The sequence below is a fragment of the Mauremys mutica genome, chromosome 20 (assembly GCF_020497125.1).
Source record: "Mauremys mutica isolate MM-2020 ecotype Southern chromosome 20, ASM2049712v1, whole genome shotgun sequence".
NCBI lineage: Eukaryota > Metazoa > Chordata > Testudines > Geoemydidae > Mauremys > Mauremys mutica.
Genome location: NC_059091.1, coordinates 26,518,352 through 26,539,967, shown reverse-complemented (window position 1 = coordinate 26,539,967; position 21,616 = coordinate 26,518,352). Strand labels below are relative to the sequence as shown.

Sequence of the window (21,616 nt, the reverse complement as noted above, 5' to 3'; positions counted from 1 at the left end):
AAGTGGGCCCAGGCTGCAGTGCAGGGGGGCAGGGAACCGGGGCCCTGAGGGCTGCTCCCCATTCCCAGCCATTGCAGGGGGAGGGCCCAGCCTCCTGACTGGCACCTGAAATCATCGTCCGCCTCCCTTACAGCTCTCGGGGGGGGGGGAGAGGCCCCCCCGCTGGGGACTGGCCCCTCACCCCACAGGGAGCTCGGGGGCCACACGTCCGAGGCACCAACCTGCCTCGGCCGGGCTTGAATGGGAAGCTGCAGCCCCTCCACGCCGGGCGAAGGGTTCCAGGCCCAGGGCCTGAGCGCAGAAGCTGCCAGCTCCTCGTACTGCTGTGCAGGACACCGCAGGGGTCATACAGTCGGTGCGAATAGCCCCCTATGACCCCCCCCAGCATGGCGGAAGGGTAGAGCCGGCTCTGCACCACAGGAGGTGCAGAGCGAGAGGTAGAGCAGCCCAGAGGCTGCTCTAACTGATGCCGGGGCCCAGAATACAGGGGATGCCAAGGAAGCCCCACCCCCGCAGCCCACATGCAAGGAGGGAGGGACTGAGAATCCAGCCCTGCTTCCCCCCCCCACCCCCAGTCCCAAGCGTTGGTTTTCTCTCCCTTCTGGGCTCCGTCCCCGCCAGCCCCTTTGTCAATACAGCAAGCGCACCCCTGTAGTGCTCATAAAGGGCTGCCTGTCCTTCCCCAGCGCCCCCCCGCCCCGCACTACACCGGCTGGCGCAGAGAGGGGAGCGAGAGAACCCAGGAGCCCTGACGCCCCGTGTCCCTGGACTAACCACCCGCTAGACCCCACGTGGGAGCCCTCGCCCCACCCCCTGCTCCAACCCCTACCCCGTACTGCCTCCACATCAAGGCTCGAGTTCCCCACACAGCACAGTGACCACCCTGCAGGAAGCCCCATGGGCTGTGCCACGTAGAGGGCTCCCTGCTGCCCCCCGCCTCTGCTTTGAGCTGGGCCAAGGGGCACCCCACTCCCCTATGCAGCCCCTCGCCCACCCACGGGAAGTCCCAGCCCCTCCCCCAAGAACACCCCACAGCTGGACTTTCCTCTACTTTTTTTTTTATTATTATTTACAACGTTTTTCCTTAAGCTTTGGGGCCTCGGCTTTGTACAACACCTGGCAGAGCCCCCTCCGCCTCCCAGCGTCCGGAGAACCCCCTCCACCGAGGGGGGGGAGCAGCAGAGCACGCTGGGAGAAAGAGGGGAGGGGAGAGACAAGGGACCCATCAAGTGACCTGTAGTGGCGCAGCCCCCTACGGAAGGGAAGGGGGAGAGGGACAGGGCGATTGCTGGTTTTTAATGCAGCCTTGAGACTACTGGGGGGGGGTGTTTAGAGGGGGGGAGGGAATCCAGTATTCTGCCTGCGGCAGAGAGATCCTGCCCCTCCGTGGAAGGGGAAATAAATACGCCCCCCACCCCAGCTGACTGCAAGCCTCCCCATCACGTGACAGACAGGGCGGGAAGGATTGTGCTCGGCAGGGGTGGGGGCCGGGTGTGTAACCGACGCAGTGGAATGATCCAGACCGGAGCAGCGGCCGCGCGGCCCTAGTTGGCGCTGGGCGGCTTGTAGGGCTCCAGGAGGAGGCTGGAGAAGGTGTTGACTTTGTCGGCTCCTCGCACCTCGTGGGGCAGCAGCGGCAGCTTGACGATGTGGAAGTCTTCGTACAGGTCCTCCATCTGCGGGGGTGGGGAGAGGTGAGAGAGAACCAGCCTCCCGGGGAGCACCGCCCCAGAGGGGGCGCAGGCTCCGTGGGCCCCTTCGGCCGTTGGTCGGTGCCAGCGGAGCTGGAGGCTGGATCAGGGTAGGGGGCCGAGCTGCTCCGCCAGGGCCGGGGCTCACGTGGCAGCAGGGCGGGTTAAGGCCCCCAGGGCCGGGCTGGCAGATGCCTGGGTTCCAGGAGCCACCGGAAGCCGTAACAAAGGGGGGTTCCGGCCCACGGGGACACGTCTGTACCCACTGATCTCAGCTCCCCCTGCCAGAGAAGGAGCCTAGTTCAGCCCCTGGGGGTGGAGTTGGAGAAGCTGGAAGGTGCACAGTGCAGCCACCTTAGGGGAAGGGGCGGGGGGAGGAGCCCAGCTCAGGGGCAGGGGGAACCCAGAGGGGTGGGTCCAGGGGGCAGCTGCCCAGCCCCCTCCCTACCTGGTCGAGATATTTGGACTGGATCTTGTGCCGGGCCTCGCACATCTTGCAGGGCTTCTCCGGGTCCGGGAACACCAGCTGGTTGACGATGATGTTGTGGGTGTCGATCTTGCACTTGGCCAGCTCCTGGATGAGGCGCTCCGTCTCGTAGAGCGACAGGAACTCAGCGATGCAGACGCAGATGAAGGTGGTCTGCTCCTGCCGGGCGGGGGGGTGACACTGTTACTCTGCTCCCAGGGCCCTTCCAGGACCCCCACCCCAGCGGGTGTGGGTGTGTGAGAGAGCCCCCGCAACCAAGAATGGAAGAGATCTGCCTAGGATCACACAGCACATCAATGGCAGAGCTGGGGATAGAACCCAGGAGTCCTGGCTCCCAGCCCCCCCCCCCGGCTCTAACCACTGAACCCCACTCCCCTCCCAGAGCAGGGGATAGAACCCAGGAGTCCTGATTCCCAGCTCTCCTGCTCTAATCTACTGGCCCCAATCACCTTCCAGAGTGGGGGATAGAACCCAGGAGTCCTGGCTCCCAGCTCTCCTGCTCTAACCTACTGGCCCCACTCACCTCCCCCAGCTGGGGACAGAACCCAGGAGTCCCCTCTGCTCTACCCACTAGACCATGCTCCCTCCCCAAGGGAGACAAAGGACAATGCTAAGAGGCTCTCACCCCACTGACCTGTATGCAACCTTCTCCCCAAACCCATGTCACTGCTGGAGCCCTGGGCAGGAACAACGCACAGGAAGTGAAGTGTTTGTTACGGGAACTCAAAGCCAGGCAGGCTCCCAAGCCCAGGCCAGCAGAGCCTAAGAGCAGATTTCACATGATCTTTTCTTATGCTTGGCTGGGAAGGTCTTTGGGGTGGGGGCCCGGCCGCCTGGCCTGTGTCTGCCCAGCAGCCAGCACCCTGGGCGCTACCCACTACATCCACTCAGTCGCTTTTAAAAGCCAAGAGCTTTCCCAGGCAGGATGAGCTCAACGGGCCCACCCAGCCCCAATCCCAGGCTGGGACCCACCGGTTCCTCTAGCTGCGTGGGGGGGTCCTAACCGTCCTGCCCCCTCCCCTGAGCAATGTGAAGAGGTTAAATCAGAGAAGGGTGCAGATGTGGGGGTGGGGAGTGGGAATTCCTCCTCCCCCCCCACCCCCCCGGGCAATCAGGGTCTGCCCTGCAGCATCCAGAGCCGGGAGCAGCAGTGTGAGTGGGCGAGAAGTCACCGGGGCCTGGCCTGCCCCCAACCCTTTGCTTTTCAAGGCAGATAGGAGGGTTCCCCCTGTGGCAGCGAATTCCACAGCAGCTTTGCAGGAATGTGCCGGGACTGGTGGTGCTGGGCTCACTGTAGCTCGGGGCGTTAGCAATACCAGGCCTGACACTGCTGGAGCAGCCCAAAGGGGGCCCAAACTCATCCTCCCCACCCATGCACACCTCTGGGTAAGTCAGGGGGCTGGATGAGGTACGCTGCCTTATTAGGGTTGCCATCCCTCCCGGATTGGCCTGGAGTCTCCAGGAATTAAGATTAGTTTTGAATTAACAGTTATGTCATGTGATGAAATCTCCAGGAATACATCCAACCGAAATGCCCTATAGCTACGCTCTGCTTCCCGGGGCCCATAGGAATCAACACCACAAACTAGAGCAGCCTCGAGGCTGCTCTAAATTGCACCAGCAGGACCCCAAGAACGCAGGGAGAACAAAAGTGACCTGAAGATGGGTCCTTCATCCCTGCCCCATGTGCAAGAACCAAGGGACCAGGAATCCGGCCTGGAGTCTTCCCCCAGGGCTCCTTGTCAATTAACATTTCAACTCTGTCAGACTCCAGTTTGTATCAGATACCAGGCAGGGCACCTTTCTCAACACAAACAGCCTTGGGCTAATGCCAGAGAACTAGAAATTGACCAACCGAGAGGGTCAAACGGACCCGCCCAGTTTCACTGTCCCAACGGGAGGGGAAAACACACGTTAAGAGCACCAATGGGCTGATGAGATGTCTGGGTGGCAGGTGCTGCAGGGATGTTGCCATCCCAACCGAAAAGATCCCGCCCCTTCCTACCCAACCCTGGCTACTAACACTTGAAGGAGTTCTCCCCCCTTGACGTAGGGAATCCACCTCTCCGGGAGGCAGTAGCCAGGTCAATGGAAGAAGTGCTCAGGGCGTGACATAGACCTAGCTATGTCACACAGGGCTAAGTTTTGGGTGTAGACTGGCCTGGGACTCCAGAAACTAACCCCCACACCCACCCCGGGTCTGCCACAGAGCCCCGGGCAAATCATTTATCCCTCTCTGGGCCTCACGTGAAAATGGGGCAGGTGCTTCCCCCCTTTCTCACAGGGGTGCTGTGAAGATTGGATCTGAGCCCATCACAACAGATTGCAAAGTGGGTTCAGCGACACAGGAACACGGAGGTCAGCAGGAACAGCTGGCGTACTTTAAATTCGCATCCTGCGTGAATCCGGGTTAACTCTCAAGTGTAGACAAGCCCAGGCCATGAGAGCCAGGTAAGAACTTAGGCAGGCAAAGGGCCTTAACCTGTAAGCTCATTGCTACCTTTCAGAGAGCAGCCATGAGAGAAGGGAGTGGAAATCATGCCCCACGGCGCCGGCCTCGAGGAGCGAGTCTGTTTACCTTAAGGAGAAGGTTCGGGGTGACCTGATCCCAGGCTGCGAGTACCTCCATGGGGAGCAGATAACAGAGCTTTGTCTGCTCGACTGAGCCGCCCGAGAAATTCCAACAGCTGGTCGCTGAAGCTAGACCAAGTCAGACGGAAACGTGGGGGCAGGGAGGGTAATTTACCATTGGAAGAACTTAATAAGGGCTCTGATGCATCCTCCGTCACTGGCCATTTTTAAGTCCTGACCAGCTGTTTTTCTGCTCTAGTTCAGACAGGAATGAATTCAGGCCGGTGCCCTACGAGACGTCAGACTACTCAGCGGTTCTCAGACTGTGGGTCAAGACCCCATTTTAATGGGGTCACCAGGGCTGGCTTAGATTTGCTGGGGCACAGAGTCAAAGCCCAAGCCCTGGCCCCCTCCTCCCCGGGCTGGCGGGGCGCGGGTGGGCTCAGGCTTTGGTCCTGCAGGAATTTTTGTTGTCAGAAGGGGGTCGTGGAGCAATGAAGTTTGAGCCCCCCTGGCCTAGATGGTCGCACTGCTCCCTTCTAGCCTTAGGATCTATGAGCGTAGGACCCAGGACAATGGGGCCTGGGTTGGGGCCTCTGGGTGCTACTGGAATACAGACAGATCCTCATTGTGACAGCGTCCAAGCACGACGTGCCTCCTGCCTTCACTGCATTCTGCACGGGGGCTGGCCTCAGCCGAAAGAGGCAACGATGGACCCGCCACTTACCCCCTTGTTGAGTTCTTACCGGGTCTTTGAACTGCTCGCTCACTGACCGGATGACGGGGAGGGTCTCCTCCAGCTTGGAGGCCAGCTGGTCGGCGTTCATGTCCCCCAGGCCAAGCATGTTACACATCTGGAGAGGGATGGGATGCAACACCACAGCTCAGCGAAGAGAGCCGGCCAGTGGCTAGCGCTCTGAGCCCAACGCCCTGAGCTGGATGCAGTCCCATGGCATGCTCAGCCAGCTGGACCCCAGGACGGGGTGTCCATAGCCCCAGCCAAGCCCAACCTGACTTACGCCAGAGGGATAAGCCTTACCCATGAGGCCCCAGGCCAGATCAGAGCCGCTGAGTGCGACACACCAGGACCCAGGCCAGCGCAATCGAGTGCTGCACACCACGACCCAGGCCAGCGCAATCGAGTGCTGCACACCAGGACCCAGGCCAGCGCAATCGAGTGCTGCACACCAGGACCCAGGCCAGCGCAATCGAGTGCTGCACACCAGGACCCAGGCCAGCGCAATCGAGTGCTGCACACCACGACCCAGTCTATGGTGTAGCCCAAGCTACTCGCAGTTTGGTATCAGATACCAAGTTAGTGACTGGCTCCCCAGCTCCCTTCCCCACTTACCTGAGATATGAAGGGGCTGATCTGGTTCTTAATCTGCATCAGGCGGCCCAGGCCCCGCTCCACGATAGTGGGGAAATTGAGCAGTCGCAGGGTGTGCCCAGTGGGGGCTGTGTCGAACACCACCACGGAGAAATTCATCCCCTTCACCAGCCTGTGTGTGCCAGACAGACATTAGCACCAGGGCCGGGAGCCTGGGGCTTAGCCTCAGAAGTGTAACCCCCCTCATCTCATTCCCACAATAATCCGGGGTGCCCCCCTTCCCTTCTCCCTAGTGCTGGCGAAACTACACATGACCCAAACCAGTCTCTCCCTTCCCTGGCTGGCTGGAGTGGTATATACCAGAGGGCTCCTTCCTCCCCCCAACACCACTGGAGGTGGTAATGGTACATCCCAGAGCACCCCTCTGTAATGGCACATCCGAGAACATCCCCCCTTCGTAGGTGGTCTTGTCCCCTGTCCCCGCAAGGGGCTGTAATGGTACATCCCAGAGTCCTCCTGTTGACATGGTATATCCCAAAGCTCCCCCTCACCTGAAACTGGTCTTGTTCCCCTCTCTGACTGTAATGGTACAGCCTAGAGTGCTCTTCCACATGCAGGGGAGAGGCTTGTTCCCAACACCCCCTCCGCCCCCCCACTGTAATGAACTCACACCCGGATAACTAGAGTCCTCTAGATCCCCCCCAGGCAGAGCAGTGGCACCCCTGCCCTAGAGGGGAGTTCACCCTCTGTGGTCCATTCCATGCTTGGCACAAATTGGCACAGTGGTGTCAAGTGCAGTGGTGGATTTTGTGACACCTGTTCCCAGAACTGTGAGCCACCCAACTCCTGTCTCCCGTGGCCAATCAGCTGTCAGATGGGGGTGGAACTGGACTGGGATTGGCTACCTAGAACTTCACTCCCATACTCAAGAGTCTCAGGTGAACTATGTGCTGTGGAGGGGGAACGGGTTCTGCTTCTGCTCGATTTACATTTCCAAATGCTGCGCTGAGAAGCCTTTGTGATCGTTCTCAATAACTGTAATATTATAATCGAGCCTGGAGGGGTCCCACTGTGCCGGGCGCTGCACAGTGCGAGAAGCCGTGCCCCGAAGAGGTCGCAGCGCAAACAGAAGAGAAGGACAAGGGAAATGCTCTTAGCTCCGCTTTCCAGCTGGGGAACTGAGGCCCTATCAGCCACAGCCACGAGCCCATAGCCCCAGCAGACGCCTCGGGCAGAGCTGTGAACCAAATAGAGGTCTTGAGTTTATGCCCTGTCCATTAGGTCACGCCTCTGACCCTGCCAACAGCTGCACACGCAGAGTCCACAGCTGAACCCAGATCTCACAGGCCTGAGCAAAACGCCATGGGGGGGGGGGGGAAAATGTACCCACCCTGAAGACATATAGCTGCCTTCTGACTATAATGGTACATCCCACCCCCTTGCTGATGGTCTTACCATCCTGTCCCATCCCACATTGCTTAATGCACTACAGAAAGGTGCAAGGACCAGTGACAAGTGCAGTATGAGAACCTCTACAGAAGACAGTCCTCTTTCACCTACAGATGGTCTCATTCCCACCCATGGTGCTGTAATGGTACATTCTAGTGATCCTCCTCTATAGGTGGTCTCATTCCCTGCCTTTACAACATATCCAACCCCTTCTCCTTCCCCCCCATAATGGTACATCTCAACCTCTCCTCCCTTGTGATAGGTGGCCTGCCCTTGTCACCCTTTTGTCAGAGCTATCCCAACATCCACTAAGGGTCCCAATTGCTTCAGGCACGTATCACGGGCCAGTCCCAGGCTGCCGAGCTCACCTCATCACCTCCGCATAGCTCATGGCCTCATCGATGCCGGGGAAGGCGCTCATGGCCTCCTGCATCATCTTCTTGCCCATGCTCAGCATGTTGTCCTCCTCGAAGAACTCATCCGGGAGCTCAGCCACCCCCAGGCTGGGGTCAATCTCCTGGAGCAAGGGAGGAGAAGGGGGAAAGCATTTAGGGAAGAGTGGCCATCACTGTCCAAACAATAGGAGACTCATTGGCTCAGCACCAGCTGTTGCCTTTGACAGGAGAGCATGACAGAGGGGAGATAGACACATTTCAGAATGCCTGATGGGTTAGAACAGGGGCTAGGAACCAGGGCTTCTGGGCTCTATTCTCTGCTCTGGAAGGGGAGTGGGGTCTGGTGGTTAGAGCAAGGAGGACTGGGAGCCAGGACTCCTGGGTTTTATTCCCTGCTTTGAGAGTGGGGTCTAGTGGGGGGGGGGAGGGGGCGCTAGGAGTCAGAACTCTGACTCTTGGCTCTGGAAGGGAAGTGGGAGCTAAAGACTGGACCAAGGGAAACTGAGTCAGATCTAAGAAAAAGCTTGATCACGTGGTTAAAACAGGCAACTTGGAAGCAGGACTCCTGGGTCTGTCACTACAAGCACTGAGAGACTCAGCCCCAGCCCTGCACACGTCAGAATGAGCCGTTGGAAACCCACCCTATTCCCCCTTCCTCTCCTGCCCCCTCACCGCCCCCAGCCCTAACTCACCATTGCAAACAGGTTATCATAGCCCTTGACTTTTGTGGGGACCTTGGAGAATTTCTGGTCGAAGGCATCGGAGATGTTGTGGGCTGGGTCGGTGGAGATGATGAGGACGCTCTCACGCACCTTCGACAGCTGCACGGCCAGGCTGCAGCTGTGGGGGACAAGTCAGTGGATATGAAAAGGGAAACAGCCATGGAAAATCCATGGGGCTGGAGGGGTGAGGCGTGAGATATGGGGACAGGGGGTGCTTTCACCTCTTCCCCACAGGTGCAATGGTAGATTCCAGCTCCCCTACAAATAGTCTGTTCCCCTATTCTCCTCCCCAGCATAATGGTACATACCAGGTGCACCAGTAGAAACCACCTGTTCCTTGGTGCAATGGTATATCCCAAGCACTCTTCACAAGTTGTCCCCCCATCCACAAATATGGTACATCCCACCCAATCTTATCTACAGGTGGCCACACTCTCCCCCCACCCCATAGCAACAGCACATCCCAACCCCTACAAATGATCTCACCACTTGCTCCCCTTACTAGTGGTAAATCCCACACCCCCCTCGTACACAATGGTACATCCCAATTTATCCCTATATACTACCATGGTACATTCTAATGGGCCCTCGCCTACAGGCTGCCTCAACCCCCGCCCCCGCGCATGATGGTCCGTCCAACCCCTCCTAGTGGCCTTGCCACTCCCAACCGTCACCCCCCTCTCGAAAGTAATGGTACATCCCGACCACTCCCCCTTCTCCCTACATAATGGTACTTCCCAACCCCTCCAGGCGGCCTTGCCACGCCCCAAACCGCTCCTCTTCCCCCCACATAATGGTACATCCCAACCCCTCCCGATGGCCTTGCCACCCCTCCTTCCCCCACAGTGGTACAGCCACGCGCGCTCTCGGGCCCTCCGCCCCCCCTCACCTGCAGGTGGTTTTGCCCACTCCTCCCTTCCCCCCCACGAAGATCCACTTGAGGCTCCGCTGCTCGATGATGTTGCTCAGCGTCGGTTCTAGCGGTTCCACATCGGGGGCGTCCTCGAACTCGTCCGCCTCCGGCCCCCAGCCGGGCCCCGCCGCCGCCGCCGCCATCTTGGAACCGGCTCACGTGACTCGGTACTGGGCCAGACCATTCGCGGAGGGAGGAAGCGCAGAACGAACCCGCACTGACAGAAGACGGAACTGTGCGGCCCGACCCCGTCACACTCGCTGTACTAGCCCCGCAGTCCACAGCAATGGTACAGTCCGACCACGCCCCCTCATCATCTGACTGGGTCACTCAGGAAGCCCGCCCACCCTGATTTGGCCCGGAAAAGTTCCGCCCCTTTGCCTCATCTGATTGGTCCCTATGACATCCGCCTTACGTGATTGGGCTAAAGAGAGGGGCGCTGATTGGTTCGTTGGATTATGGGGCGCAGCCAGCCTCACTTCCGTCCAACAGGTCCCTGATTGGAGTCGAGGTTCACGCTCTGGCCGCCCATTGGTCCCGGTGCCTGCCATTCCCCTTGAGCGCGTGCGGGACCAGCGTCCCTTACGGGGACGCTCTCGCGCTCCCAGCGTGCCTTGCGCCAGCAAAGCGCTCGCTCTCCCGACACCCCCTGGGGCTGGGGCTTGTCCCGTCGTGCCCCGCGGCCGGCGCTGGCTTTTCCCGACACCCCCCGGGGCGCGGCGGCGGCGGTCTCCGCGGACAAGATGGCGGCCCGAGGGGGACGGGCGGCGGCGGCTCCGCAGGGCCCGGGCGGCGTCAACATCTTCGCCAACGACGGCAGCTTCCTGGAGCTCTTCAAGCGCAAGATGGAGGCGGAGCAGCGGGGGCGGGAGGCGCCGGCCCAGGGGGGGCAGGAGGCAGCGGCCGCCGGGACGGTGGGGCCTGGGGAGGAGCCGGCGGCAGGGGCGGCCCCGGGGGACTCCGGGACTGAGCAGCAGCGGCCGCCGGAGGGGAAGAAGAGGAGCGGGAGCGCGCTCAGCTTCGTAAGGACCCGGGGCCCCGCTCCCCGCCCCGCTCCACAGTCTGTTACCCGCTCCCTGGGGCCTCTCCCATCCCAGCTACCCCCGGCCCCCTCCCCCCCCCCCGTTCCCATCCCAGCTACCCCCGCACCCCCCCCCGTTCCCATCCCAGCTACCCCCGGCCCCCTCTCCCCCCCCGTTCCCATCCCAGCTACCCCCGGCCCCCTCCCCAGCCTCCGCCCGCCCCCGGCCCCATCCCACCTACCCCCGGCCCCCGCCCCCTCCCCCCCGTTCCCATCCCAGCTACCCCCGGCCCCCTCCCCCTCCCCCCCCGTTCCCATCCCAGCTACCCCCGGCCCCCTCCCCCTCCCCCCCCCGTTCCCATCCCAGCTACCCCCGGCCCCCTCCCCCTCCCCCCCCCGTTCCCATCCCAGCTACCCCCGGCCCCCTCCCCGGCCCCCTCCCGTTCCCATCCCAGCTACCCCCGGCCCCCTCCCCCCCCGTTCCCATCCCAGCTACCCCCTCCCCCGGCCGCGCCCCCTCCCCCCCCGTTCCCATCCCAGCTACCCCCGCCTCCCTCCCCGGCCTCCGCCCCCCCCGGTCCCATCCCAGCTACCCCCGCACCCCCCCGTTCCCATCCCAGCTACCCCATCCCAGCTACCCCCTCCCCCGGCCGCCCCCCCCCGTTCCCATCCCAGCTACCCCCGGCCTCCGCGCCCCCCCGTTACCATCCCAGCTACCCCTCCCCCGGCCTCCGCTCCCCCCCCCACTCCCATCCCAGCTACCCCTCCCCCGGCCTGCTCTCCCCACCCAATCCCATCCCAGCTTCCCCCTCCCCCGGCCTTCACCCCCCCCGTTCCCATCCCAGCTACCCCGGTCTCCGCCCCTTCCCGCTCCACAGTCGTCGTCCCCCCCCCAGCCTCTCCCATCCCAGCTATTCCCCCCTGCTCCCCCCTCCCCCCCGCTCCACAGTCTGTGTCCTCCACCCCCTGGGGCCTCTCCCATTCCATCTACCTCCAAACCCCTCCCTGACCTCAGCACAATCCCCCCACGCACACACTCACTCTCCCTTCTGGAGTCTCTCCCACACTGTGTTCCCCTCCCCCTGGTGCCTTCCTCTTATCCTGCTCTTCAGTCGGGATCCTCTTATCTTCCTCTTCTTCCAATGCCTCCCAATCCCACCCCCTCCTCTTCCTGACATCAGCACCCCCATCCTGCTGCCCCATGTTCCCTGGCGCCTTCCCCATCCCATGGGGGCCTGTGCCCAAATTCCTGGCACCTCCTTTTACTGTATAATTCCTCCCCCCTTCACTGGAGGTTCCACTCTTCCCTTTCTCTATCTCCTCTCTTCCCCTGGATATTTATCTACTCCCTGGGCCACCTATCCTGCTAGCCTCCCCATCCTTATTCTCTGAGCCTGCAGCCTTCCCTCCCTTGTCCCTCTTCGGGGGGTGGTATTCCCCCCCCCCCCCCCCCCCCCCGCTCCTGATCCTCTTGCTGCTTTAGAGCCCTCTGCACATGAGGAAACCCATATTTCCTGTCCTCGTTGCCTTTCCATAACGGGTCTGCTTTCCCTTGCTGGGTGTCCTCATTCCACCCCCACCAGGAGGCAAGTCCCCCTCGCTGAAGGCAACTCCTCCATCCCACGTGAAAAGTCTTTCCTCCTCTCCCTGCCCCTGTCAGTGGCATTTCTGCCTCCCTCCAATGCCTGGTAGTAGGTGCCCCGAACCTGATTTGTCTTTAGGAGAAGCTGTGGATGCATCTCACAGAGGTTATCCTTTTCCACCCCCCCTCCACACACAGCTTCATGGATTAGATTCAACGACACCTCTACCTCGATATAACGCTGTCCGCGGGAGCTAAAAAAATCTTTATAGGTGAAACCGCAATATATCGAACTTGCTTTGATCTGCCAGAGTGCACAGGCCCAGCACTGCTTTACCGCGTTGTATCTGAATTTGTGTGTTATTGGGTTGTGTTATATCGGGGTAGAGGTGTCGTTGGCTGTGCGCATGTGCCTGGAGCAGCGGGGAAAATGTTTAATTGCTGGAGTCCTCAGAAAGTTCCTTGTAGAACTTGAATGGCCAATCCTGGGCTCAAGCTGATCTGGTGTGTGCTCTGAGTGCCCATTAAGGAGTGAAGTCATTACTAGAGCTTGTACTTCATCAAGGCTGCCCCCGTATCAGATGGCTAATAAATCCTTGGGGTTTATATAATGCTTCAGAACATTGCAGTGCTAAGTAGCTAATTCTGAGTGCTCCTTAGAGGTAAGTATTATCCCTGATTTTGAGCTAGGGAAAGAGAAGAGAGACTGCAAGCTGACGAAAGCCGCCTTGGGCTAGTAGCAAAGCTGGATTAGAACCTGGTAGGCATGTCTCCCAGTCCAGAGTTGCAGCCCGCTGCTCTTGCTTCACAGATTTGAGAGAATGAAGTGGTAAAGGGCCCACAGATGCTATGAGTTATTGCCGATACTTGCTGTATTTATAAAATAGAGGCTCTGGACGAAGCTGCTTTCCAAGGAGAGTTTTTTAGGGCTATAGAAGAAACTTATTCCAGCAATGACTTTTTCACTTCCTGGCATGTGGGTGGAATTACCTCTTAGAGACGTTTGCTGATTAGTTTTTTTTAAACCCCTGGATTTTTACATCTTAATTGACTACTCTTCAGAGTAACATGTCAAAGGAACTCTCTTGTATCCCGGTTGTGCTTCCTTAACCATTATTAGCGCTGTTCCCCTGTTGTGCTTGGGAGCTCGTTAGCTGTAACTTCGGAAGATTGCAATGATACTAAAGCAAATCCCCCGCCCTTCCATTACAATACCTAGGTCACTTACCAAACTCTGATGGGGCTAAATGCCCCTTAGGGCCCTGTCCCCACAAGAGTTTGAACTATGTTAGCTACAGCAAAGGTCAGAAACAGTTGTCGGGGGCTGGATGGGGACAATAAACGGAGTGAGATAACAATGCTACAGTTATCGGCCGTACAGGTGGTGATAGGGGTGGGTAAAAACTGCCGTTGTGTTTGCAAATGTTAAACAGATGCAGAGATTCAACTGCTTCGGGCTTCAGCGTTCAGAACTGGCCTCCACAGCTATTAATACCCCCCTTCCTCCCTGCAGTGCTGGTCACTCACAGCGCCCTTTGAAACCCCCTAGTAGAGTACATTGACTAGTCAGGAAGGCTAAGATTTTTCTTTTAGTAAAAGTCACGGGCAATAAAGAAAAATTCACGGAAGCCGTGACTCATGACTTCTACCAAAAATACCCATGACAAAACGGGGCGCTCAGCTGCAGGGTCCCCCCACAGCAGTTAGGGAGCTGTGGGGGGACCCTGCAGCTCCTGGCTGCCGCAGTCACGGAGGTCGCTGGAAGTCAGATTCCGGGACTTCCTCGACCTTTGAAAAAATCGTAGCCTTAATAATCAGTAGCATTGCTGGCCATCCGGGTGCCTGCTTAATGCATAGGATAGGCCTCGATTCACCAAGATATTAACATTATTCTCTAATGAGGCTGTTAATAGGCAAAAAAGTTATTCGTGTGCCTGTGTACCTTGCTGAATCGGGCCCGAGCCAAGGTAAAGCTGCCTGCTCTGTGGTGTTCGGGACAGGCTTTGGTACTATGTTTTTCTATTCCCTTCATGTTGAACGCCACTTTACTGCAGGCCACTTAGCGAGAGCTGTTTAACTGCCGTCTAGAATATAGCCACCCCATGGGATGAATTTTGCACATTTACTGGTACTAAATCCTGTTTTTGGATTTCATGTGCAGGCCAGCAAGTGTCTGAACATAGTACAGTAGATCTCTGAAAACTAGACCTTGGTGATGATAGAGGCACAAATCTGATCTCCCTGGTGTGGAGCTAACAAGGCTTTTATTCATAGAAAAATGGTCTGCAGTTTCACTGTGTCAGGTAGCACTGAGAAGCAAAAACCCATTTTCCATTGCCTGCTCTAGCTCAGGATCAACAGGGATTTTAGAGAATGAAAATCCAAGTGCGAAGGCCGCGGAGGAGGGTTTCCTGCCCTTTACTTTGTTGTGTATTAATTGGCTATGAAGCACCAATCGCACACATTGTGCTGTAGAGCCCTGCCTCCATGCTGTCACATTCCTAGCACGTGTTGGGCCTGGTAGCGAGGCAGATGGGCTGTCACCCGAGGCTTGCAGTACTATTGCAGCTTGGCTGAAACGGGGAGCTGGGATCTCCTTTTTTGGGGTAGCAGGAAGCAGGGATTTCATGGCATCTTGCCTTGCTCAAAAGTCCTTTAAATAGTCGGATTCAGACTTCGGAGCGGGAACAGGAGCAGGGTTTCCCCAAGGCTGTGGTTGGGAATCCCAGCAACCTGACTGGATGTTGGCCATGAAGGAATGACTGACTCTTGGAGAGAATTATTCTTATGCAAAATGTTTGTCTTCCCCTGATTTCTACTTAGCTAATTACTGAATGCACATAATCTCGACTTACGTCATTGCATGAAAATAATACCCCACCTGCTTTATAAACTTGCTGCAGAGATTTCTAGAGTGCCCAGAGCACTTCCTCAAGTCTGTGAAAAATCCACATTGCTCTGCACAGGGGCAGCAGTTGAACCGTAGATAGGTGTAGAGAGCTTCATGCGCTAGGCTGTGCAATGCTCAGTGTCCCCTACTGATGCTTGTCCATGTCTGTAGGTGAAACCACCTAAGGCATATTTGAGGTGGTGGAAGGGGGATGCGTGAGGCTCGAAAAATGAACGTTTCCTTATATTGGGATGGGGAAGAACTCTGGGTTAGGATTCCGGTTCCCTTGGCATCTGCTTGCGTTCGGAGTAAACCAAACAGTGTGTCGGTAGCCAGCTGTTGGAAGTGCGTTTGTCTTCTCCTAGCATCTGTGGCTGTGTTGGGGAGCGCAGGCTGCAGGTAACGCTTGGCAGCTTTATTCTGAAGAACAGGCGTGACGCGTTAAGATGATCTAATTGAAGGACTCCCTATTCCATTATATAGTGGGCAACATTACCCTTGCAGCTGCCAGGGCTCGTATAACGGTTGCAGTCTTCTGTCCCTTCACCCAGGTGGGCAAGCGGAGAGGTGGCAACAAACTAGCCCTGAAGACAGGAGTGGTAGCAAAGAAGCAAAAGACCGAGGAGGAGGTAAGTGGCAGTGTTGCCTAGTGGATAGCCACTGGACTGCAACTCGGGAGACCTGGTTTCTGTTCCTGGCATTGCTTTGCTGAGCGCCCTTGGGCAATTCGTGACCCTTTGTGCCTCCATTTCATCATCTGTAACATGGGGTGATACTGATCTTTAAGCGCTTTGCGATCTCTGGAGGGAAAAACACTAGAGAAGAGCTAGGGATGACCGTAGAACCTCTATTTTACGAGCCAACTGGGAACCGAAGAGTTAATAAATTTGATGATCTCAAAATGACAGTAGTTTCTGGTGCATAGGTTGCAGTATCGTGCCCTGCATAGCTTGCTTGCTTGTCCTTCAAACTGCCGCAAAGCGGTTTCCAATGCATTGACAGCATTGGAATGTGAAGGATGTCGACATTGTTATTCGTCGACATCACTTTCGTTACACAAATCATCCCCCCCCAACGTGGGATGGGGAAATCACGTAACTGGTTGGTTGTAAGATTGGTGTTGTAAAACACAGGTTCTACTGTAAGATTTATTACTAGTGATTGTAAACGTTCTTGAAAGATCAATCAAGGAGCATTTCTGGGCAGCGGGTTCTGGAGTGAAATGAGTTCTGAGTGGCCCTGTGCTGCTTGGAGGAGACTTTGAGCTCACCTATTCTGGGGCTGGGTGAAGGGAGACTGACTAAGAGTGTCTCCATGGAGCGTTAGCTCCGAATGGCTATTCTGGGTTAGTTGCCCATGTATTGAAGCCGTTCTGTCCATGTGGACGCTCCAAGTGTGGAATACGCGGGCCTGCTTGTGTTTAGATTAATCCACTTCCAACGTGGCAGTTCCAGGCTGTTTCCCTGTGTAGACAAGCCCCCAGTTAGAAGAGCCTCTGAGCTGCTCCAAGTTACTCTCTGCTTCCCAGGGCCACAGGAAACAGTGTATCTGCAGTGCTACCTCGCCATAATCCCATCCCACCCCTGGGCTGAGGGCAGGGTGGGTCATTGTAGAGCCTTGTGGTAATTGTACACCAACGTCCTATGCAGCAGGAGATTTGCAGGGAGTCACTTGTGTGCCCTTTCAGCCATCAGTGGTGAACGGGGCTTCAGTGTAACAGTTTCAAGCTATGTGTGGGATTAGAATAGAGGTTTGCATGCCAGGTCTCCTGGGTTCTATTCCCGGCACGAGAAGGGGGCTCTGGTGCTTAGAGCAGAGGTGGGGCAGGGAATCAGGGTTCTTCGGGTCTGTCCTCCCCTCTGGGAGGGGTGAGTGGGGCCTAGCGATCAGAGTTGGGAGTCAAGATTCCGAGGTTCTAGTCCTGCCACTGGCTTGCTGTGGCCTTGGGCAAAAGTCGTCCTGTCCGTGTCCCTGTTTGGGATAACAGGCTACTTTATCTGACGAGGGCGTTGGCAGGTAGTGAATTAGTACAAAGCGCTTTGAAAATGAAATCCACTCAGTGCACGTGTCTTGGTTACAGCCTTTGAAGCGCCCCTCCCCCCCGCCCCTCTCTCTCTCTCTCACTGCAGGTTTTGACAAGTAAAGGAGATGCCTGGGCCAAATACATGGCAGAAGTGAAAAAATACAAAGCCCACCAGTGTAGCGATGACGACAAAACGAGACCCCTTGTTAAATAGCCCTTCTTTCTGCTGACTTCCACGAGGACGCTCTGTTGTACATACTTATTTAAAACAGCGAAGGAGGGTAGCTAGGCACTGTGAACTTAACACAGCAGTTCCTAGCGTTGGCTCCAATGGATGGTTCCCACAGATGTTTTTTTATCTATCCAGGCGCACCGAGACTTTCATTAGTCTGTCGTTTACTTAGTTTTGGTTTTCGTTGGTTCCTGCTGGGAAGTACGGACTCTGAATTAGTTGTAGCTTTTATTTTTTTTTAAAAGAATCCAAAGTAGTGGAATCCCGACAATGTTGTGTATTTCTGCGGCTGTCAAGCCAAAATCTAATCACCAGCTCTCGCGTGTGAGATACAACTCGCTTCCACATCCGTACACAACCAAGAACCTGTCCCACCACCCCTGCTCTTCCCTCTCACCCACGGAGGACTCCAGCCGTCTCAGCAAGTTGAGCTTCATACTAGCTAACTTCTTTGAGTAGAAATTGTAGGCGGTAGATGGTGGGCGTCAAACTCCATTATTAAAGGTAAATGTGGATGCCGCAGTTGCATTTACTCATTAAAGACCTTGGATATTTTTAAGCTGCTCCTGCTTTGTTGGGTGTATTTGATGCCAGTGCTACATTCCCTGCAGCCTTGTTGGAGGGTTCCCAGTTGGTTCCTCGCAATACCTTTGTTCTGTTACCCGACTCAGCGTTTTCAGGACCAATCCAGGGTTACTGGGTCACCGTCTCGTGTGGTGGTTTCCATGTATCTATTCTGCGATGCTGGTGTCTCTCCCCAGTTCCTTCACACAACTTCCAGCAGTTTCAGGCAGCCTGATCGCTGCCTGCCTAACACACTCCTGCGACTGCATCCCCACAGTTGCTACCTGTGTAATGGGAGGGGTGTTTCTCAGAACTAGCCGAGTGAAAGGGAGGCCTCTGGTCGCTCCTGTAAGCTGAGCAGCATGAAACCTGGCACCAGCGGGTGGTCTAATGATGTGCCTAGGGAGGGGAAACCGATGAAGCATTAAAAACTTGCTACTGAAGATTCAAATCAACTGTGGCAAGGCCTGGGCCATGTCCTCGTGGTGGGGCTTGCACTAAATCAGAGTGGCTGAGGGACATGAGCCATAGGGCTGGCTGGAACTCAGACCCCTGGCTTGCTGCAGCTGTGACCAAGTCATTTCAACTCGGCCTTTTTCCCTACTCATGAGATACTTACTTCAAAGTCGGGAGCAGCAGGAGAGTTTCTACAGTGCTGTGAAGTCTTAAACTCCAGCTGTTGGCAGTGGTGAAGGCTGCAGATGTTGCTAGTGAGATCTGCCAGGTGGAGGCATCTCAGACTAAATACCCACCTGTAATTAAGTGACGGCTTAATGGCAGGGCCTGTAGCGTGTAACCCACTACTTTAGCCTGAGGGCCTCTGCTCTGGGCTTTTATTTCCCCAACAAGTGGGGGATCAAGTTGGGTTTAAATCTCAGGCCCATTGTGCCATTTTCAGCCACTTGCCTTCAGTCGGCTCTTCTCACCTGTTCAGTCAGCACCTGGAGATGCTCTGACCTGGCAGCAGCTTTGAGGATAGAGCGGTGCAGCTGCCAATTAATCCTGGAATATTTTGGGAGCCAGATTTTCCCCATGGATGGCCCTTGCCATGAGGAGCTGGGGGAAGGGTGTGGCTTCCCGTATTTTCTCTACCAGTCAGGGTGGGAGGGGGAAGCTGGATACCCTAAGCAGTAGAGATGAGTGACATGAATCTCCCATGGCTTAGAGCGGGTAGCGCAGCTGACGTAAGGCTTTAAGTAGACGGCTGGGCCTTGGAGCTGCTGTGACCTGTCCACCTGATTCATCCCTCTTTGTATCACTCTTACGGGCCAAGCTCAGAACCACTGACAACTTTTTCTTAAGACTGACTTTTTAAAATAAACTCCTGTTGTACATACTGCTGTGTCGGTAGGTCTGTTTCACAGGAAGTGTTGCTCTGTTTCCTGTCTCTGCTTTTGCCTGTGTAATTAATTAGCTGTCGTCTGCCCATAAAGCCATTAACAGGTACAGCCCCTGTAAAGGGAGCGCAGTGAGCTGTTGCTGGAGAAAGAGGGTGGTACCAATCTCCTGGGGGATGGGGGGCTGAGGTAAGTGCTCTGAGCTCATTGGGTAGCAGGAGCTGTGGAAGTAACATGGGGGTTATGTCTACATGGCACCATTAACCCAGAACCCTCCCAAACCCCATTTCTGTCCCATAGGAGTGTCTGAGGGTGTTTTAAGGCCAGGCTAGCTAACCAGGCTGGGGAGGTGGATTAGAACCCAGTGAGGATGCAGGCTGAAGTATCAGGTGCTGCTTGTCCTCCAGTGCTCTTGCCCCAATTCTCTGCCCTGAAGAAAAGGGAGTTTCTCCCATAATTGACTGGGAAGGAATCCCAGAGCATCTCAGCCCAGAGAACGCAGGGCCGTGCCCCCAGGCGAGTGCAGAAACTGAGGACGTGGTTCAGTGCTGGGGGGACACAGCCAGGCACCGCTCCCCCAGGTTAACAGCAGTGTAGACACGTAGCCTTGAGACCTCAACCAAGACCTGTTGTACGTGGTCAGAGTCAGTCCTGGCCCAGAAGAACTTACAGCTGACACCCTTGGCGGGGGCTGGGAAAGGACTCGGCCGAGGTCACAGAATGGCACTTGCAGAGCTAGGATTTGAACCTGTTTCCTGACGGTTAGTCTGGTCCTCTAGCGTCTGACCTGCAAGGAGTGGGGGGGGGGAGGAGCTAAATGTGGAGAGTTTGACTCGAGGGGCGTCAGTGTCAATTCACTCTCCTTTACCTTCTCCAGGGAAGCGTAAATCCGCATTGTCCCAGGAACAGTGAGGGCTGGTCCACACTCCAGCACACTAAGGATCAGCAAGGGCTAGAGGAATAAAATTAACCAGGCCAGGGAGGGCCCAGTCCCGAACCACCCTCCCAGCTAATGTCATGGAAGTTAAATACAGCAGGAGGTGGTAGCCCCTGGCTGCTGCAACCAGTTGTGATGGTGGGTAGCAGTTCTGGGTGAAGAGACCATGGGTCCAGGTTAAATCTCCCACAAGCACTCACAGAACTAAGTGATTGGGCAACAAAATGGCAAATGAAATTTAATGTGGCTAAATGTAAAGTAACGCACATTGGAAAAAATAACCCCAACTATACATACAGTATGATGGGGGCTAATTTAGCTACAATGAATCAGGAAAAAGATCTTGGAGTCATTGTGGACAGTTCTCTGAAGATGTCCACGCAGTGTGCAGAGGTGGTCAAAAACACAAACAGGATGTTAGGAATCATTAAAAAGCGGATAGAGAATAAGACTGAGAATATATTATTGCCCTTATATAAATCCATGGTACGCCCACATCTCAAATACTGTGTACAGATGTGGTCTCCTCACCTCAAAAAAATACACTGGCACTAGAAAAGGTTGAGAGAAGGGCAACTAAAATGATTAGGGGTTGGGAGAGGGTCCCATATGAAGAGATTAAAGAGGCTAGGACTCTTCAGCTTGGAAAAGAGGAGACTAAGGGGGGACATGATAGAGGTCTATAAAATCATGAGTGATGTGGAGAAAGTGGATAAGGAAAAGTTATTTACTTAGTCCCATAATACAAGAACTAGGGGTCACCAAATGAAATTAATGGGCAGCAGGTTTAAAACAAATAAAAGGAAGTTCTTCTTCACGCAGCGCACAGTCAGCCTGTGGAACTCCCTGCCTAAGGAGGTTGTGAAGGACAGGACTATAACAGCATTTAAAAGAGAACTGGATAAATTCATGGAGGTTAAGTCCATAAATGGCTATTAGCCAGGCTGGGTAAGGAATGGTGTCCCTAGCCTCTGTCTGTGAGAGGGTGGAGATGGATGGCAGGAGAGAGATCACTTGTTAGGTTCACTCCCTCTGGGGCACCTGGCATTGGCCATTGTCAAGAGACAGATACTGGGCTAGATGGACCTTTGGTCTGACCCAGTACAGCCGTTATGTTCTTATAAGCACATCCGATTTCAGCAGCCAGTACTGCCCTTCTCTCTGTGATGTGGCCTGGTCTATCTGGAGCAGTTTAGGCCCATGCTCCTGACTGATTTCCAGGTGCATGAAGGACTTTACTGTCCCCCAGCAAACCATTACAGTGGTTGTATCTGCTTCTGTATGGGGCAGGAGGTGATGCAAGTGGTTGTGACAGGGCTACAGGAGTCTTAAATGTGGTCTAGTGCTGCATCTTGTCAGGGTTGTGTGGTTCCTCACCTGGCCCTAGGGCTGACATGTCCCTCCTTCAGAGGTGTGTGCTGTGAGCAGGCCTCGGTAAGATACTCTGCAATCAAAGCCACACGGCCCAGCAC

The 21,616-nt window shown here is 56.0% G+C and overlaps 2 protein-coding genes across 2 annotated transcripts; one reads left to right on the top strand and one right to left on the bottom strand.

Annotated features, from left to right (window-relative positions):
• Positions 1–1,040: 1,040 nt before the first annotated feature.
• LOC123353567 (ATPase GET3) lies at positions 1,041–9,745 on the bottom strand. Its single transcript, XM_044994763.1, has 7 exons — positions 9,535–9,745; positions 8,616–8,763; positions 7,897–8,045; positions 6,101–6,251; positions 5,496–5,603; positions 2,140–2,337; positions 1,041–1,676 (listed from the first exon to the last, which is right to left on the bottom strand). Exons 1-7 carry the CDS (start codon positions 9,699–9,701, stop codon positions 1,545–1,547), a joined length of 1,053 nt encoding a protein of 350 aa, XP_044850698.1. The 5' UTR covers positions 9,702–9,745; the 3' UTR covers positions 1,041–1,544.
• Positions 9,746–10,051: 306 nt separating this feature from the next.
• On the top strand, positions 10,052–17,869 carry LOC123353568 (telomerase RNA component interacting RNase-like). The gene is made up of 3 exons (XM_044994764.1): positions 10,052–10,580; positions 15,603–15,680; positions 17,181–17,869. Exons 1-3 carry the CDS (start codon positions 10,302–10,304, stop codon positions 17,286–17,288), a joined length of 465 nt encoding a protein of 154 aa, XP_044850699.1. The 5' UTR covers positions 10,052–10,301; the 3' UTR covers positions 17,289–17,869.
• Positions 17,870–21,616: the final 3,747 nt, after the last annotated feature.

What these genes read in the sequence shown, in the direction of transcription:
- LOC123353567 (XM_044994763.1), bottom strand. Translation starts at nt 9,701, where the DNA reads ATGGCGGCGGCGGCGGCGGGGCCCGGCTGGGGGCCGGAGGCGGACGAG. An exon ending in ATGATAACCTGTTTGCAATG is followed by an intron (nt 8,046 to 8,615) that starts GTGAGTTAGGGC and finishes CCCTTGCTCCAG; the next exon opens with GAGATTGACCCCAGCCTGGG. An exon ending in TCAGCCCCTTCATATCTCAG is followed by an intron (nt 5,604 to 6,100) that starts GTAAGTGGGGAA and finishes ATCCCTCTCCAG; the next exon opens with ATGTGTAACATGCTTGGCCT.
- LOC123353568 (XM_044994764.1), top strand. Translation starts at nt 10,302, where the DNA reads ATGGCGGCCCGAGGGGGACGGGCGGCGGCGGCTCCGCAGGGCCCGGGC. An exon ending in GCGGGAGCGCGCTCAGCTTC is followed by an intron (nt 10,581 to 15,602) that starts GTAAGGACCCGG and finishes CCCTTCACCCAG; the next exon opens with GTGGGCAAGCGGAGAGGTGG. An exon ending in AGCAAAAGACCGAGGAGGAG is followed by an intron (nt 15,681 to 17,180) that starts GTAAGTGGCAGT and finishes CTCTCACTGCAG; the next exon opens with GTTTTGACAAGTAAAGGAGA.